The sequence below is a fragment of the Natator depressus genome, chromosome 1 (assembly GCF_965152275.1).
Source record: "Natator depressus isolate rNatDep1 chromosome 1, rNatDep2.hap1, whole genome shotgun sequence".
NCBI classification, from domain to species: Eukaryota; Metazoa; Chordata; order Testudines; family Cheloniidae; genus Natator; species Natator depressus.
Genome location: NC_134234.1, coordinates 117290791 through 117307369, shown reverse-complemented (window position 1 = coordinate 117307369; position 16579 = coordinate 117290791). Strand labels below are relative to the sequence as shown.

Sequence of the window (16579 nt, the reverse complement as noted above, 5' to 3'; positions counted from 1 at the left end):
ATTTGCAACCTACCTCCCCCATGTCCTTTCAGGCTCTCCTTCCTGCTGTATCTCTTTTTCACCCCAACAGTCTTCCTAAATATAATGGTTTCCATTTAAAAAGTTACCATTTACAAACAGTTACCATAGTTTTCCCCTGTTCTTAAAATAGGAATAAACATTGGTACCTCAGACCCTGCTGTGTGGTCATTATTGACAAATGGTAACAATATGAAGGTAACCCCTGTAAATGTATTACATTAGAAAACATGTATTACACTAGAAAGCATGCCTTTAGTGATAGACTCAAGGAGCTCAATCTATTTAGATTAACAAAGAGAAGGTTAAGCGGTGAGCTGATTACAATCTATAAGTACCTATATGGGGAACAAATATTTAATAATGGGCTCGTTTATCCAGCAGAGAAAGATATAAAATGATCCAATGGCTACAAGTTGAACAAATTCAACTGGATATAAGGCGTAAAATTTTAACAGTGAAAGTAATTAACCATTGGCACAATTTACCAAGTGTTGCGGTGGATTCTCCATCATGGACAATTTTAAATCAAGATTGGATGTTTTTCTAAAAGATGTACTCTAGGAATTATTTGGGGGAGTTCTATGGCTGTGTTACACAGGAGGTCAGACTAGATGATCACAATCGTCCCTTTTGGCCTTGGAATCTATGAATCTATGAAGTAGAGAAGTGCACAGTTTCAATGGGGTTCAGTGAGACCACTCATTGGGTAAGGTACTATTCAACATGAATAAGGATGTCACAATCTGGTCCAATTTATTTAATAAAGCCCACTAATGACACTTTATCTAGTCTGCCACAAACAAATATAGGAATTTCTACATTCATGCAATACAATTTACAGAATTTTAATGAAATTTTACTAGAAAGAATAAAAAGAAAACCCCACTTTAAAATATGACCTAGCCCCAAGATTACGTCAAAGTATAGTGTCTGCTTACATTTTACATATTAAATATCAGCAAAAATTAGTGTTCATTTCTCCATGATACCTCCAGATGGCATGAAAACTCTTCTCCTTTAAGTCTTTATTATAATATCATTTTTTTTAAAATGGTAACCATTGGAAGCATTCTATACCAACACACACTATTAACCATTCCCAACAATCACAGTATCAGAAGGCATAAAGCTGCTAGTGCTTCATTTATTAAACAAGTTTGACTAAATATAACATATTGTAATTACATTCTACAGCAAAATCTATAGGACAAACCATTCACAGACCATGTCAAATCTTTTTATAGATTCATTTCCAGAAGATTTTTACTATATATTTATGTCAGAAATCAAAACATTCAACAATCACACTTATTGTACCTTATTCTATGGCTACTTTTGGCCATGTAACAGATAGTGACACCTTGCAAGACTTTACATGATCTAGCACTCTGAATTTAAATAACAAGAGCCAGAGGACACAAATTACAGACTCGATGCACTCTAAAATTCACATGACTGCACTGTGAAAAGAATTCCACTCCTACTCAAATGGGATAAAAAGGGTGAGTGATTTTGTAGCAATTCAATCCTCTCCTAACTCATGTGAGCGAAATCAAGTTTGCTGAGCTAGCCTGGTTTTTTTTGTTTTTTGTTTTAAACTTTGAGTCCCTCCATTCGAAGAGTTGGTTTATTCTGGTAACAGTAAAACAGTTAATTCCCTTGTACACGGGGGAAAAAAAAGGGCGGGGGGACCTCTACTGTTGCATGAGAGTAAAGGTGAACACTGATATATTACAAGTGCCTATTCCCATCTGTTTCTCAACTGCTTTTGTTAATTCAAAAACATCAACAAAATCGTGAGAGACCAGAGGTAGCTGTAATTGGATTTCAAGTAATTCAGAGGTGAAGTTGCAGACTGCAGTCTTTTAAAATTACATCAGTACATCAAAGGCATATGTGACATGATATCTTCTGGAAAATGTGACAAACTTCTGCAGCTTTAAGGTAATATTGGACCTCTCCGTTTGTAAAAGCCAACCTCACTCGCTCACTCCACCAAAAATAATTTAGTATTTATTCAGCTTGTTACAGGGCCATCTCACTTTTCAAGATCTCTCACAGTAAGGATGCTCATGATTTATGAACAATTAACTATGAATCGTTACTTAAAAGCTTTTTAAAGAACAGCATCAGTGACAGAGCTTCATCTTAATGAAAACAAACAGACAAACACTATTTGGCATAACAACGCAGATTAAAACATAGCAATCATCTCTGATCACAAATATGAAACTGACTTACGATGTATGTGATGCACTGTTTTCTGGATTCTTTGGCTCAGCATCACCTTTCCCTTAAAAAAGAAGAAAAATAATATGAAAAATGGGTGAATATCAAAACCTTTATGGTGTTAGAGGTCAATACATTATCAGGCTAATTTTAACACTTTCAAAGTGTAGAGAAGAATGCTTTCTAAATATCATATGGCAGGTATCTGGGGCACTAACTGAGCACTTGCAAACTGGGAGTTAACACCAACATGACTTTTCCTGTCCCTTGTATATGCGCTTAGGGGTAAGTTGTAAAGCAGGCCTGACAATTTCATGCCTAGCAGATCCCTAGCAAGAAAGCAGGAAACTCTGTAAGACTGGCCGCTTGCAGGACAGGACAGAAGGACAGAATACCTTGGGGCCTTAGTCACTATAGGCCTGAAATGACAGATCAGTCTGCAGGGGTTTGGGATCCCTTCCCTCCCCAACACCCCCAAAAAAACAAACCAACTGTTTGATTCACTTTATTTGCTGTGAATACTGCTCTCTGAACAACCTGAGGAACCCCAGTGTTAGACAGTCCCTAGTCCTAACATGACCGTGCAGGGTAGACAGCCATAGTTGGGCTACCCAGAACTCGACTTTGAGGTCTGTGCAGATCACTGTGTCTGTGCAGCTCTGCTTTGTAAGCAAGCAGGTGTGGAGAAGGCAGAGAGGCTCAGGGAGCAGATGGATCCATGGCTCTTTTCCTTCCTGCCCTCAAGTGCTCCCCAGAAGAGCTGTCTGGAACCACTGTGGGAACTAAGATGCACCTTTTCAGTGCCACAGTAAATTACTTCCCCTTCCTTGTACAAAAAGAGAGGCCCACAATTCTACCTGGGTCCCCTCCCAAGACAATGGTCACATATGCTGCTCCTTACACAGAGGTGTGGGTCACTGCCCTAATCTAGCAGCCATTAAGGAGAAACATGGTTGGTCTGAAAGCCTTGAGAGGGTTGGATTTTTGTTTTGTTTCTGATATTGTACCACCTTGCTTACACCATTTATAATCTGAATGCAAAATATTGTTTCTGTGCTAGCCAATGGCCCAGGCACTTGTTTACCCATGGACACTGAAGTGCTGTTTACATGCAAGTTTGTGATAATCAGGAGATGAAGAGCTGGAGTGTGACTATCTTACAGATGGGACCAGTGTTCTTCCATTCAGTTTTAATGAGTTTTGTCAAATCAGAATTCATTTGTATTCTGTGAAATAATGTTTGAAATTGTTTCAGTGTTTTCTTGTGTGTAGTGCCTGATTTACACCCATTGAACTCAATGGAAAATCTCTAATTGACTTCAAAGGGCTTTGGACCGAGCCCCAGGACATTACAAGAACTTCAGTGTTACATATTAATAGCTGTTGCCAAAGTTCTCAAGTTTGATTTCCACTAAATCAAAGGTGGAAAAACTTGGGGTATGAAATGAACCTCTGGGGAGAAATACTGGTCCCTTTGAAGTCAATGGGAGGTTTGCCATTGACTTAAATGGATTTCATTCCTGGTACTTTCCCCAGTGCAATCCTGAAACAAGCTGAAATAGTTGCTCAAACTAATTATGCTTCTAGGAGCAGGGGTCCAGCAAAGGAGCCTTTGGTTAGCTTACATACTTATTCCATGATGTGTTGGTACCTGCATCAGATGTTTCTAGGCCTTCTAGGCTTGCAGGGAAGGTTTCACCAAAACATTGCTTACCTTTGGGAAGGAGGGGAAAAAATCAGTAGTTCTTATCACCAATTAGCCTTTGAAATCAGACCCACAATTTTAAACTAATTGGAAGGACTGGCATGAAGCTAGTCATATCTATTTTTATCAAACGTTTGCTACACACAGAATGATTACAAGATAACTTTTATATTTTACGTAATTCATAGAATCATAGAATATCAGGGTTGGAAGGGACCTCAGGAGGTCATCTAGTCCAACCCCCTGCTCAAAGCAGGACCAATCCCCAGTCAAATCATCCCAGCCAAGGCTTTGTCAAGCCTGACCTTAAAAACTTCCAAGGAAGGAGATTCTACCACCTCCCTAGGTAACGCATTCCAGTGCTTCACCACCCTCCTAGTGAAAAAGTTTTTCCTAATATCCAACCTAAACCTCCCCCACTGCAACTTGAGACCATTACTCCTTGTCCTGTCCTCTTCTACCACTGAGAATAGTCTAGAACCATCCTCTCTGGAACCACCTCTCAGGTAGTTGAAAGCAGCTATCAAATCCCCCCTCATTCTTCTCTTCTGCAGACTAAACAATCCCAGTTCCCTCAGCCTCTCCTCATAAGTCATGTGTTCCAGACCCCTAATCATTTTTGTTGCCCTTCGCTGGACTCTCTCCAATTTATCCACATCCTTCTTGTAGTGTGGGGCCCAAAACTAGACACAGTACTCCAGATGAGGCCTCACCAATGTCGAATAGAGGGGAACGATCACGTCCCTCGATCTGCTCGCTATGCCCCTACTTATACATCCCAAAATGCCATTGGCCTTCTTGGCAACAAGGGCACACTGCTGACTCATATCCAGCTTCTCGTCCACTGTAACCCCTAGGTCCTTTTCCGCAGAACTGCTGCCTAGCCATTCGGTCCCTAGTCTGTAGCTGTGCATTGGGTTCTTCCGTCCTAAGTGCAGGACTCTGCACTTATCCTTATTGAACCTCATCAGGTTTCTTTTGGCCCAATCCTCCAATTTGTCTAGGTCCCTCTGTATCCCATCTCTGCCCTCCAGTGTATCTACCACTCCTCCCAGTTTAGTATCATCCGCAAATTTGCTGAGAGTGCAATCCACACCATCCTCCAGATCATTTATGAAGATATTGAACAAAACCGGCCCCAGGACCGACCCCTGGGGCACTCCACTTGACACTGGCTGCCAACTAGACATGGAGCCATTGATCACTACCCGTTGAGCCCGACAATCTAGCCAACTTTCTACCCACCTTATAGTACATTCATCCAGCCCATACTTCTTTAACTTGCTGACAAGAATACTGTGGGAGACCGTGTCAAAAGCTTTGCTAAAGTCAAGAAACAATACATCCACTACTTTCCCTTCATCCACAGAATCAGTAATCTCATCATAGAAGGCGATTAGATTAGTCAGGCATGACCTTCCCTTGGTGAATCCATGCTGACTGTTCCTGATCACTTTCCTTTCGTGTAAGTGCTTCAGGATTGATTCCTTGAGGACCTGCTCCATGATTTTTCCGGGGACTGAGGTGAGGCTGACTGGCCTGTAGTTCCCAGGATCCTCCTTCTTCCCTTTTTTAAAGATGGGCACTACATTAGCCTTTTTCCAGTCATCTGGGACTTCCCCCGTTCGCCACGAGTTTTCAAAGATAATGGCCAATGGCTCTGCAATCACAGCCGCCAATTCCTTTAGCACTCTCGGATGCAACTCGTCCGGCCCCATGGACTTGTGCACGTCCAGCTTTTCTAAATAGTCCCTAACCACCTCTTTCTCCACAGAGGGCTGGCCATCTACTCCCCATGTTGCGATGCCCAGCGCAGCAGTCTGGGAGCTGTCCTTGTTAGTGAAGACAGAGGCAAAAAAAGCATTGAGCACATTAGCTTTTTCCACATCCTCTGTCACTAGGTTGCCTCCCTCATTCAGTAAGGGGCCCACACTTTCCTTGGCTTTCTTCTTGTTGCCAACATACCTGAAGAAACCCTTCTTGTTACTCTTGACATCTCTTGCTAGCTGCAGCTCCAGGTGCGATTTGGCCCTCCTGATTTCATTCCTACATGCCCGAGCAATATTTTTATACTCTTCCCTGGTCATATGTCCAACCTTCCACTTCTTGTAAGCTTCTTTTTTATGTTTAAGATCCGCTAGGATTTCACCATTAAGCCAAGCTGGTCGCCTGCCATATTTACTATTCTTTCGACTCATCGGGATGGTTTGTCCCTGTAACCTCAACAGGGATTCCTTGAAATACAGCCAGCTCTCCTGGACTCCTTTCCCCTTCATGTTAGTCCCCCAGGGGATCCTACCCATCCGCTCCCTGAGGGAGTCGAAGTCTGCTTTCCTGAAGTCCAGGGTCCGTATCCTGCTGCTTACCTTTCTTCCCTGTGTCAGGATCCTGAACTTGACCATCTCATGGTCACTGCCTCCCAGATTCCCATCCACTTTTGCTTCCCCCACTAATTCTTCCCTGTTTGTGAGCAGCAGGTCAAGAAAAGCTCCCCCCCCAGTTGGCTCGTCTAGCACTTGCACCAGGAAATTGTCCCCTACGCTTTCCAAAAACTTCCTGGATTGTCTATGCACCGCTGTATTGCTCTCCCAGCAAATATCAGGAAAATTAAAGTCACCCATGAGAACCAGGGCGTGCGATCTAGTAGTTTCTGCGAGTTGCCGGAAGAAAGCCTCATCCACCTCATCCCCCTGGTCCGGTGGTCTATAGCAGACTCCCACCACTACATCACTCTTGTTACTCACACTTCTAAACTTAATCCAGAGACACTCAGGTTTTTCTGCAGTTTCGTACCGGAGCTCTGAGCAGTCATACTGCTCCCTTACATACAGTGCTACTCCACCACCTTTTCTGCCCTGCCTGTCCTTCCTGAACAGTTTATAACCATCCATGACAGTACTCCAGTCATGTGAGTTATCCCACCAAGTCTCTGTTATTCCAATCACGTCATAATTCCCTGACATCACCAGGACCTCCAGTTCTCCCTGCTTGTTTCCAAGGCTTTGTGCATTCGTATATAAGCACTTGAGATAACCTGCTGATCGCCCCTCATTCTCAGTATGAGGCAGGAGCCCTCCCCTCACAGACGTTCCTGCCTGTGCTTCCTCCCGGTATCCCGTTTTCCCACTTACCTCAGGGCTTTGGTCTCCTTCCCCCGGTGAACCTAGTTTAAAGCCCTCCTTACTAGGTTAGCCAGCCTGGTCGCAAAGATGCTCTTCCCTCTCTTCGTAAGATGGAGCCCGTCTCTGCCCAGCACTCCTCCTTCATGGAACACCATCCCATGGTCAAAGAATCCAAAGCCTTCTCTCCGACACCACCTGCGTAGCCATTCGTTGACTTCCACGATTCGACGGTCCCTGCCCTGGCCTTTTCCTTCCACGGGGAGGATGGACGAGAACACCACTTGCGCCTCAAACTCCTTTATCCTTCTTCCCAGAGCCACATAGTCCGCAGTGATCCGCTCAAGGTCATTCTTGGCAGTATCACTGGTGCCCACGTGGAGATGCAGGAAGGGGTAGCGATCCGAGGGCTTGATGAGTCTCGGCAGTCTCTCCGTCACATCGCGAATCTTAGCCCCTGGCAAGCAGCAGACTTCTCGGTTTTCCCGGTCAGGGCGGCAGATAGATGACTCAGTCCCCCGGAGGAGAGAGTCCCCGACCACCACCACCCACCTCCTTCTCTTGGGAGTGCCTTCGAAAATTACATTGTGCCTTCAAAAATTAATTAAGGCTCAACACCCTATGAGCCCATTTTAGAGACTTGATTATGAGAAAGAGCTGTTGAAGGAGTTACTCAATATCACACAGTGAGTTAGTATCTGGGACAGACATTAGAACTCAGAAATCCTGACTCCCAGTTCTATTAGATGCCTTCTCCACACAGTTGCTTTAATTAAAATATAAGTACCTGTGGCATCATTTTCTCCCAAAGAAAATAGGGTTATTATGGGGTGGGGTGGGGAGAGATAAGTTCTGAGTATTTGGTTGTCACTAGACATAGACCAGAGGTGAAGTGCAAATTTGAATCCAAAACTCTCAAGTCTTGTGGTGTTTAGATTCAGTTGTTGAGTTGGAGCTGGGAAATTTGGGTCTGGCTCTGAATTTCCCAAAGTTCAGGAGGGGTTTGGAGATGTTGTTCTGGTTTAGTTCCATGGCTAGTTGTGCCCCTTACGCCTGTCACTGGATATAAGGCACATAGACTGGCTTAGCAACAATCTGCCTTGAAATATCGGTCAGTACCATATCTACATCCGAAAACAAATAATAGTTCATCATAGATATTCTATTTGTAACTAATACTTTTGTTAATAACACATTAGTACAGTGAGCATTGGCGGTTTCACGTGCAAATGGGATGTGAGACCCTGAGTGATGACTTGGCAGTTTGTTCTGCACCATTTGGAAAAGCTGCAGTATTTTAGGTCTGCTCTTAGCAGCAATTAGTGTTGTGGCAATAAGGAAAGCAGAATAGGTTCTGTTGCAGGGATGATATTTAGCCAAACAGGATATTAATGAATTACTCTACGGTGAATGTTTGCAGCTGCTTTAATGCTCACAATCACTTAACATTTCAGGGGGAAGGGAGAGCAATTGTACAGTATAAAAGAGTAAGAGGGAGAATGGAGAATTAATGCCTTACTGACTCCACAGAAAGAGAACTGCACCATTACTCCAATGAGCCATAGAAATTCAAGAAAAAATTTATTTACTAAGCATGAATGAGATTTAAAGATTTGGAATTCAGATTCAGTTTGACAAGCCTAGTAAAAGGGTGTTGCTTCTCTGAGCTACCTGACCTGTTTGAACCCACTCTTATCCACACTCTGTCTTCCAAGTCTTCACACAAACTGCCATAACCAATGTGCCCTTGTCTCCCCTTAGTTGAAGGCACTATTATGGGGGACAGGCAATTCAGCAACCAGCTAATCCTCTTTAGCTCCAGGTATCATTCTCTGGGCAGGTTATGAGACCCTTTCCCTCCTCCACCTCAGTCTTTTGAAGCTGGCCAAGAGTCCCACTAGATGTCCTACTTCTTTTGCAAGCCTGCTGTTGGGTCTGCTCTCTTCCAAAAGACTGATCTTCTGGAGCATGTGCGTATGGATGAAGGCCTTCTAGCCCCAGTTTTTCAGCTGTAGACCTGGCTGGTTTCTGCTGCTTCCCACTGAATTGGCTCTTTTAGCATTTCACATTCTAAGGGTGGAATGACCCAGAGTGCAAAGGCCAATTTCAAATCCACTTTCTTGAAGGCGTGGGGGGATAAGTTGAGATTGGCCCATTGAATCAGGCAGGCACAGAGCAGCGCCAAGACAAATGCTTTCCCGGAGTCATTCAGCCTGAGACTGGGACTTGAACTCTGCATTTTGGGACTGTTCTGTCCAACTGGGGATGGGTGGTCACCCTAGCTAGACCACAATCCCCAAAATACAAGGAAAAATAAAGCAAGACACCCAGGCAGGTGGTCAATCAAAATCATGAAACAGTTAAGTCATGAACACCGAGTTCAGGGAGCAGGAACCAGGAAACAAACAGGAAACGGAAGAGGGAGCAGGAAACAAGATGCAGGAAGGCAACATACACATCAATCACCACAATTTCCTTTTTTTTCCCCAAAAGTTCAGCGGTACCTTGCCAGAGGCAGCTGGTGATGCCAGGGCTGTAGGTTACACCTCTGATTGAGATTAGGGGCTGGATGCTATTGATGTAGCACAGCTTCCTTAATCTGCCACATATCATCATACAGAAAAGAGTGTCCTCTTCCCTATCTGTTTTCCTTTCAGTAGGAAGTACATCTTCTTGGTTAACAATGTGTTCTCTGTGTGGTAAACACACTCGCCACGTTCCGTACTCTGCAGCCCGCAAGATCATGCCATGAGTAATGAAAATACTTCCAGCCCATCACCTAACATACACTGCTTGTCTGGGATAGAATGTGTGGAGTCTTGTGTGGATACACTTGTTGAAAGTCGTATACTTCTTAGTCACATCAGTTGGCTTTGAGGATGGCAAAGGGGTGGGATGAGCCTCTTCCATCAGCATAGACAACTTGGTGCCCAGAGGTCAGTTGAACAGCCAGTAGAATGGGGTTTCTCCAGTATTTTCATGAGTGTACTCCAAATAACATATAAAGCATAACTCAGTGCAATATGTAAGAGTATATCTAGAAATCCCTGCAGTATGCTAGCTACACACTTCTTCAGAGTCCACTATGCCATTTCCTTGGGGATGGTACACAGCAGATTTATAATGTGCTGTACTAATACTCATCAGAAAGTCTTCAAACTCTCTTGATAAAAAAGGTGTCTCATTCTGAAACAAGGCTCTCTGGTAGGCCAAACATTGAAAATAAAGTGGTTAGGCGAGAATTTAGTTCCTCAGAGGTAGGTGCCTTGTGAAATTATGAGTACAAAGGAGTAACGTGAGTAATATGAGTCTATAACAGCATCTTTTGCAATACTGCTCTTGGCCACATTCAACTTTATGCCAGCTTATTGGGGTCAGGTTAGCACCTGGTCCAGAATAGCATTATGTACAGGAAGGATCTTAGCAAAGATGAGAATGTCATCCAGATAACAACATGCACCCTGGCAGAGGTAGAGATGGAATGGCCACTTGAATGGTCCCTTACAATATGTGCTAACTACATATGCTAAACAATCTGATCCACTTTGCATTTTGCTGTGAAGCTGGGAACTCCTTTGCCAGACCTGAAGAAGAGCTCTGTGTGGCTTGAAAGCTTGTCTCTCTCATCAACAGAAGTTGGTCCAATAAAAGATATCACCTCTCCCACTTTGTCTCTCTAAAATCTGTGCACAGTCAAATGTTGCCCTTCTTCTTGTATATGGTCACCATCGGCGAAATTCAATCCACAGGCCCTTCCACCTCCCGAATGAAGCCATTATCTTTCATGTGTTGCAATTCTGTTCAGATCTTGTCCATAAGTGCAGGAGGTACATGATTTGCAGGCAGTGCAAAGGGCTTGGTGTTCAAATCCAACAGCAGAGACAATGGATATCCCACGCACAGAATACTGTCACTGTTAAACAAATCATGGTGTCTCTGAATGATACGTTGGGTATCCCCTTCTACTCTAGCTATTCTATTCTAGCTGACATAACTACTCCTCAGGTGTCCTGTGTAAGTACATGCATAATACCAAGGTGCAAGCACACATCATATGATTATAATGGAAAAGGATTTGCACCTTGGTATTATGCATGTACTTACACAGGACACCTGAGGAGTAGTTATGTCAGCTAGAATAGAATAGCTAGAGTAGAAGGGGATACCCAACGTATCATTCAGAGACACCATGATTTGTTTAACAGTGACAGTATTCTGTGCGTGGGATATCCATTGTCCCATTGTAGCAGCACCTTTAAAAATGTTAAACTTTGCAGTCAAGGCTACGCCTCTGTAGAGCACAGAGCATAGAGCTTCACCCATTGTCTGCAAATCATACAAATTCCAAGCTTTTATTACCACTGTAGTCAGGCAAATATCCAAATTATGAACTAACCCAGAGGGGAGAATGTTAACTTCAGAACCCCTATCCACCAAGCACTTCAGCAGTGTACCATTACAATACGGGATTCCAGCTCCAGCGCCTTGCCACTTGAGGAGATTGTACTAAAGGAAACACCTGGTCCCTGGTAAAAATGATTTTGTGCGGGTCTACATTTACAGTATGCACTGAAGGCTTCCCGTCTTCATGAACCAGTGTACAGTGGCAGACTAACTCAAAGCATCCTTCCTTCTCACGAGTCTGGCACACAGCAATTCTGGCTGGGCAGGCAGGGAAATTGGACAAGTGACCTGTATTACCACAGCAGAAACAGTGAGGAGCTGGCAACTTTTGCTGCTGAGGCCATGGAGCAGGAGTAGGTAGCGTTGTATGACCCTGGGCAATGGAAGCAGGAGAACCAGTTAATGGGGATTTAAGTGTAGACACAAAGGTAGCAGCAATCTGAGACATTCCAGCCCAAACCCTCTCAGCTGTCTCACTCTTAGTTACTGTGGCTTTAAATGTTAGAGTTCTAACATCTTCAGCCAGTGACCATTTGCTCAGACAGTCACTGGCTATGCCAATCACAAAAATGTCTCTGAGCTTGATCATCATAACTTCCCTGAATTCACAGTCAAGAGCCAACTGCCACAAATGACATGCAAACTCACATATTGTTTTGTTGGGCTGCTGGCGAGTTTAAAAAAAAACACATTTTCCTTTTTAACAGAACAGACGCTCCATTCACAACATATTTGTTGAGAAGCTGGACAGACACATCAAAGGAAGGCTTGGGCTCTTTGAGTCCATCATAAATATCAATGCCATCACAACCTAAGCAGTTCTGCAGCAAGGGTAATCTAGTAGCATCAGAGAGCTGCAGGATCTGCACATAGTTCCAGAAATTCTGAATAAAGTATTGCCAGTCGACAGCTGAAGAATGTGCAGGTGGCATGAGTAGCAGAATAGAAGCACTTGATGCCATAATTTTATGCTCTGATGCGTCCCAGAATACAATCCCCAACACACAAGGAAAATGAAGCAAGAGACACAGATAGATGGTCAATCAAAACATGTAATAACTATGAGACAGTTAAGTCAGCAACAGTCTGAACAAAACATAACAGTCCCCAATGACAGATATGTAGCAGCAGGCACTGAGTAACTGCACACACCCAACACCAGGCACCCCCCCCTCCACTCCCAGAAGAACAGGAACTGGAACATTGAGTTCAGGGAGCAGGAACCAGGAAACAAACAGGAATATGGAGCAGGAAGCAAGGAGCAGGGAAACAACACACATAGACACCAGTCAGCGCAGTAATGAAACTTATATCATTAATGTTTGTAAAGTGCTTTGAGATCCTTGTATGGAAGACACTACAGAAATGCAAAATTATTAGTTTTTGTGGGAAAGGTGGCAGGGGCGCCATTACAGATTTTGGGGAGAGGGGCAACTTTAACCGTGATTCTAGGGGCTTCTTAGGCACCTGAAAACTCTAGTCTTTTGGCAGATAACAGCAATTAGCTGACAGGAGCACTGTATCTAATTCCTATATAAAAGAAAGAAAATTAAATAAATATTAGACCCACTCAGCTCTAATACTAACATGTTCTGACATCTTGTGGCAAGTCACCTAAGGGACACTGGTTAGGCTTAAAATCTTAATGTATATTCTTACTTTGTTACTAACTCTGCGGAAAGAGAGACCCCATCAGGACTCCTGGGTTCTATCTAAGCTCTGGGAGGACAGTGGAGTCTAGTGGGCTACAGTGGGGGGTAGATACATCTGGGATTTATATAAGAACATCAGAATGGCCATACTGGGTCAGACCAAAGGTCCATCTAGCCCAGAATCCTGTCTTCCAACACTGGTCAACGCCAGGTGCTTCAGGGGGAATGAACAGAACAGGCAATCATTGAGTGATTCATCACGTTGCTCATTCCCAGCTTCTGGCAAAGAGAGGCCAGAGACACCATCCTGGCTAATAGCTATTGATGGACCTGTCCTCCATGTACTTATCTAGTTCTTTTTTGAACCAGCTTATAGTTTTGGTCTTCACAACATCCCCTGGCAAAGAGTTCCAAGGGTTGATTGTGAAGAAATATTTCCTTTTGTTTCTTTTAAACCTGCTGCCTATTAATTTTATTGGGTGACCCCTAAAGTTCTTGTGTTATGAGAAGGAGTAAACAACATTTCTTTATTCAATTTTTCGACACCATTCATGATTTTATAGATCTCCATCATATTCCCACTTAGTCACCTCTTTTCCAACCTGAAAAGTCCCAGTCTTATTAATCTCTCCTCATATTGCAGCCATTCCATACCCTTAATCATTTCTGTTGCCCTTCTTTGTACCATTTCCAAATCCAATATATCTTTTTTGAGATGGGGTGACCACATATGCACTCAGTATTCAAGATGTGGGCATACCATGGATTTATATAGAGGCAATATGATATTTTCTGTTTTGTTATCTATCCCTTTCCTAATGATTCCCAACATTCCATTAGCTTTTTTGACTGCCACTACACATTGAGCGGATGTTTTCAGAGAACTATCCACAGTGACTCCAAGATCTTTTTCTTGACGGGTTACAGCTAATTTAGACCCCATCATTTCATATGTACAGTTGGGAGTATATTTTGCCATGTGCATTACTTTGCATTTATCAACATGGAATTTCATCTGCCATTTTGTTGCCCAGTTATCCAGTTTTGTGAGATCCCTTTGCAACTCTTTGCAGTCAGCTTTGGACTTAAGTAGCTTGAGTAATTTTGTATCATCTGCAAATTTTGACACCTCACTGTTTACCCCTTTTTTTCAGATCATTTATGAATATGTTGAACAGCACTGGTCCCAGTACAGACCCCTGGAGGACACCACTACTTACCTCTCTTCATTCTGAAAACTGATCATTTATTCCTACCCTTTGTTTCCTATTTTTTAACTGGAGTGCCTTGCAATGCTTTCAGGATCATCTAATGATCCTTAATTTAATTTAATGACAAGCCCTTTGTTATCTTAATCACCCTGCCTCTGTTTATAAACAAACTCCCTGCCCCAAGGGCGGAAGCTGAGAGCAGCACAGAACTCATCACATTCCACTCTCAAGCTCCCTCTGGGGCTAGGGCATGCACTGTGAGCAGACCTCTAGTATGAAACTCAGGGAGGTGCAGTAGCCTCCCCCCAAAATGGTGCCATTTAACAGCTGGAGTCAAAATTTCCTTCATGACAAACTTCACACAGACCACTCCCAAAATAGACCTGCTAATATTGAGGCTATCAGCTTACTGAGACACTAAAGACTTCCAACCAGGTAAAGCAGGATAGGGGCCATGTTGACACCTCCCTCACAGGGAGCCATTTGTTACAATTTCCCAAAACCTCCAAACAAGCTTGCAGTTTCAATAAGCCATAGGAAAACGATGACCAATGCTAGGCATTCTGATGTCATCACAAACCACTCAAGTTCTGCTCTAGTGTTTATTATGCTCAGACTTCCTCAAGTGTTTGCACAGCCTTATCTATTATGGCTCTTTAGTGCTTCCTTCTCTCATGACTGCATTCATTATTTTTCTAGAGAACCTCATCCCGTTTGCCTTTTTATTACTTCCTTAGTGCTGGCGCTCACAGCAATATCAAACTTATGCTGGCAATTAAGTGGCACCACCACCTGCTTGTTCACAACATCGTCTTCCACAGTGCTGCCCCTTCCTTAGCAAAGGTACCGTATGAATAGCCTGAAGTCTCCTAGCCTTCTCCCTCTGGATGTTTGCTTCCTGCACCCAGTGGGTGACCAGTCAGTTTCAAAGCCATGTCTACTGGCTCAGAGCATTTGTCATCTTCAAACCCAGCTTTGTAATTTGCATAGTGCTCTGTTTTAGCTCACAGGTCATGAAGCTAACAAAATTGAGCTCTTGGTTGGGATGCTTTGATGTCATGAACAGGATAGGGTCATGTATTTTGAATATGCTGGAGAACATTAATACCAGTCATGGGTGTCAGAAGAGAGGATTAATACTTCGTTTCATAGAACAATTCAATCTTTTCTTTCCACACAGCCACTAAAGTGTTTTACCCATAACTAAATGTAATTAAAGTACAACTGCTTTGTAACATGGCCTGTACACTTTAGTAGGAGGACAGGCAAGGATGTGAGCAAAGCAAGTTCCATACTCACCATCCTTGCCAAAATTATACACCAAAGGCAGCCAAAAACTATAGGCTCTTCGAGGCAGCATTTGTTATTGTTTTGGCATACTTCATGTATTATATAGCACCATATACAGTGACAGTGCATATAAATAAATAAAAAAATTAATAATAAAGCAAACTCTCTGAAATTTTAGGCAGTTTGGAGGTTGGGGTTGTGTGCACATTTGTATGTGGATACAGAGTTTCCACCCACTTCCTATCATTTTAGAAGCGCAATTATTTTTTCCTGTAAAATCTGTCTCACATACAGCAGAACTAGATATGATGGAGCAAATTGTTCCTTCCATTGCCAACCTAAAGGGATTGTTCCCTTCCCTTCCCCGCTACAGGCCGTTAGTGATTGTGATGCCCAAGGTTCTGCACTTGAACAAAACAGTAGCCTGCCAGCTGAGATCCTGTACTGGACCAATAGGCTTCATGTTTCCACTATTTTTTTTTCTCATCTGTCCTATTGTTCACTTGTTTCTCACATTCCCAGTCAGCGTCTCCATCAAATCCAGCTGTAAAATGAGGTAATTCTTACTTGGATTGCTGTGTCCTGTAGACACCTGCTGCGACTCCTAAAATAATAAAGAAAAGCATACCATGTATTATTTTTTTGGGTAATTTTTAGAGACAAAATTGTAAGTTACCTTAATACTACTATACAGCTTTGTTAATCATTCATTCAGTCTAATCGCAGAACATCATTTCCAACTATAAGAAGAAAATCAAATATTTCCTTGAAAATGCATTTACTCTAGGCTTTTTATACTTATCTCTCAACCATGACCCTTTAATAGTATATTTTTTTCTATCGTCACTATCAATCTCCAGCTTATTATTCACTTATTACTCCACCAGAACTCAAGGGGCTATTACTTTCTACCAGGCTAGGTAAGAAGACAGACAGGCAGACAAATGA

At 42.9% G+C, this 16579-nt stretch overlaps 1 protein-coding gene across 4 annotated transcripts in view; it reads right to left on the bottom strand.

Moving 5' to 3' along the window:
- Positions 1 to 16579, bottom strand: part of AFF3 (ALF transcription elongation factor 3) — a 466113-nt gene that overhangs the window by 167873 nt on the left and 281661 nt on the right. For 2 of the 4 annotated variants that reach the window (XM_074965024.1, XM_074965032.1), the window contains exons 6-8: positions 16199 to 16235; positions 3902 to 3964; positions 2263 to 2314 (exon numbers count right to left, since the gene is read on the bottom strand). In XM_074965024.1, coding sequence (XP_074821125.1) covers positions 2263 to 2314; positions 3902 to 3964; positions 16199 to 16235 — 152 coding nt within the window. The remainder of the gene's footprint in view (positions 1 to 2262; positions 2315 to 3901; positions 3965 to 16198; positions 16236 to 16579) is intronic. The other 2 variants (XM_074965041.1, XM_074965052.1) reach the window with 1 other exon arrangement.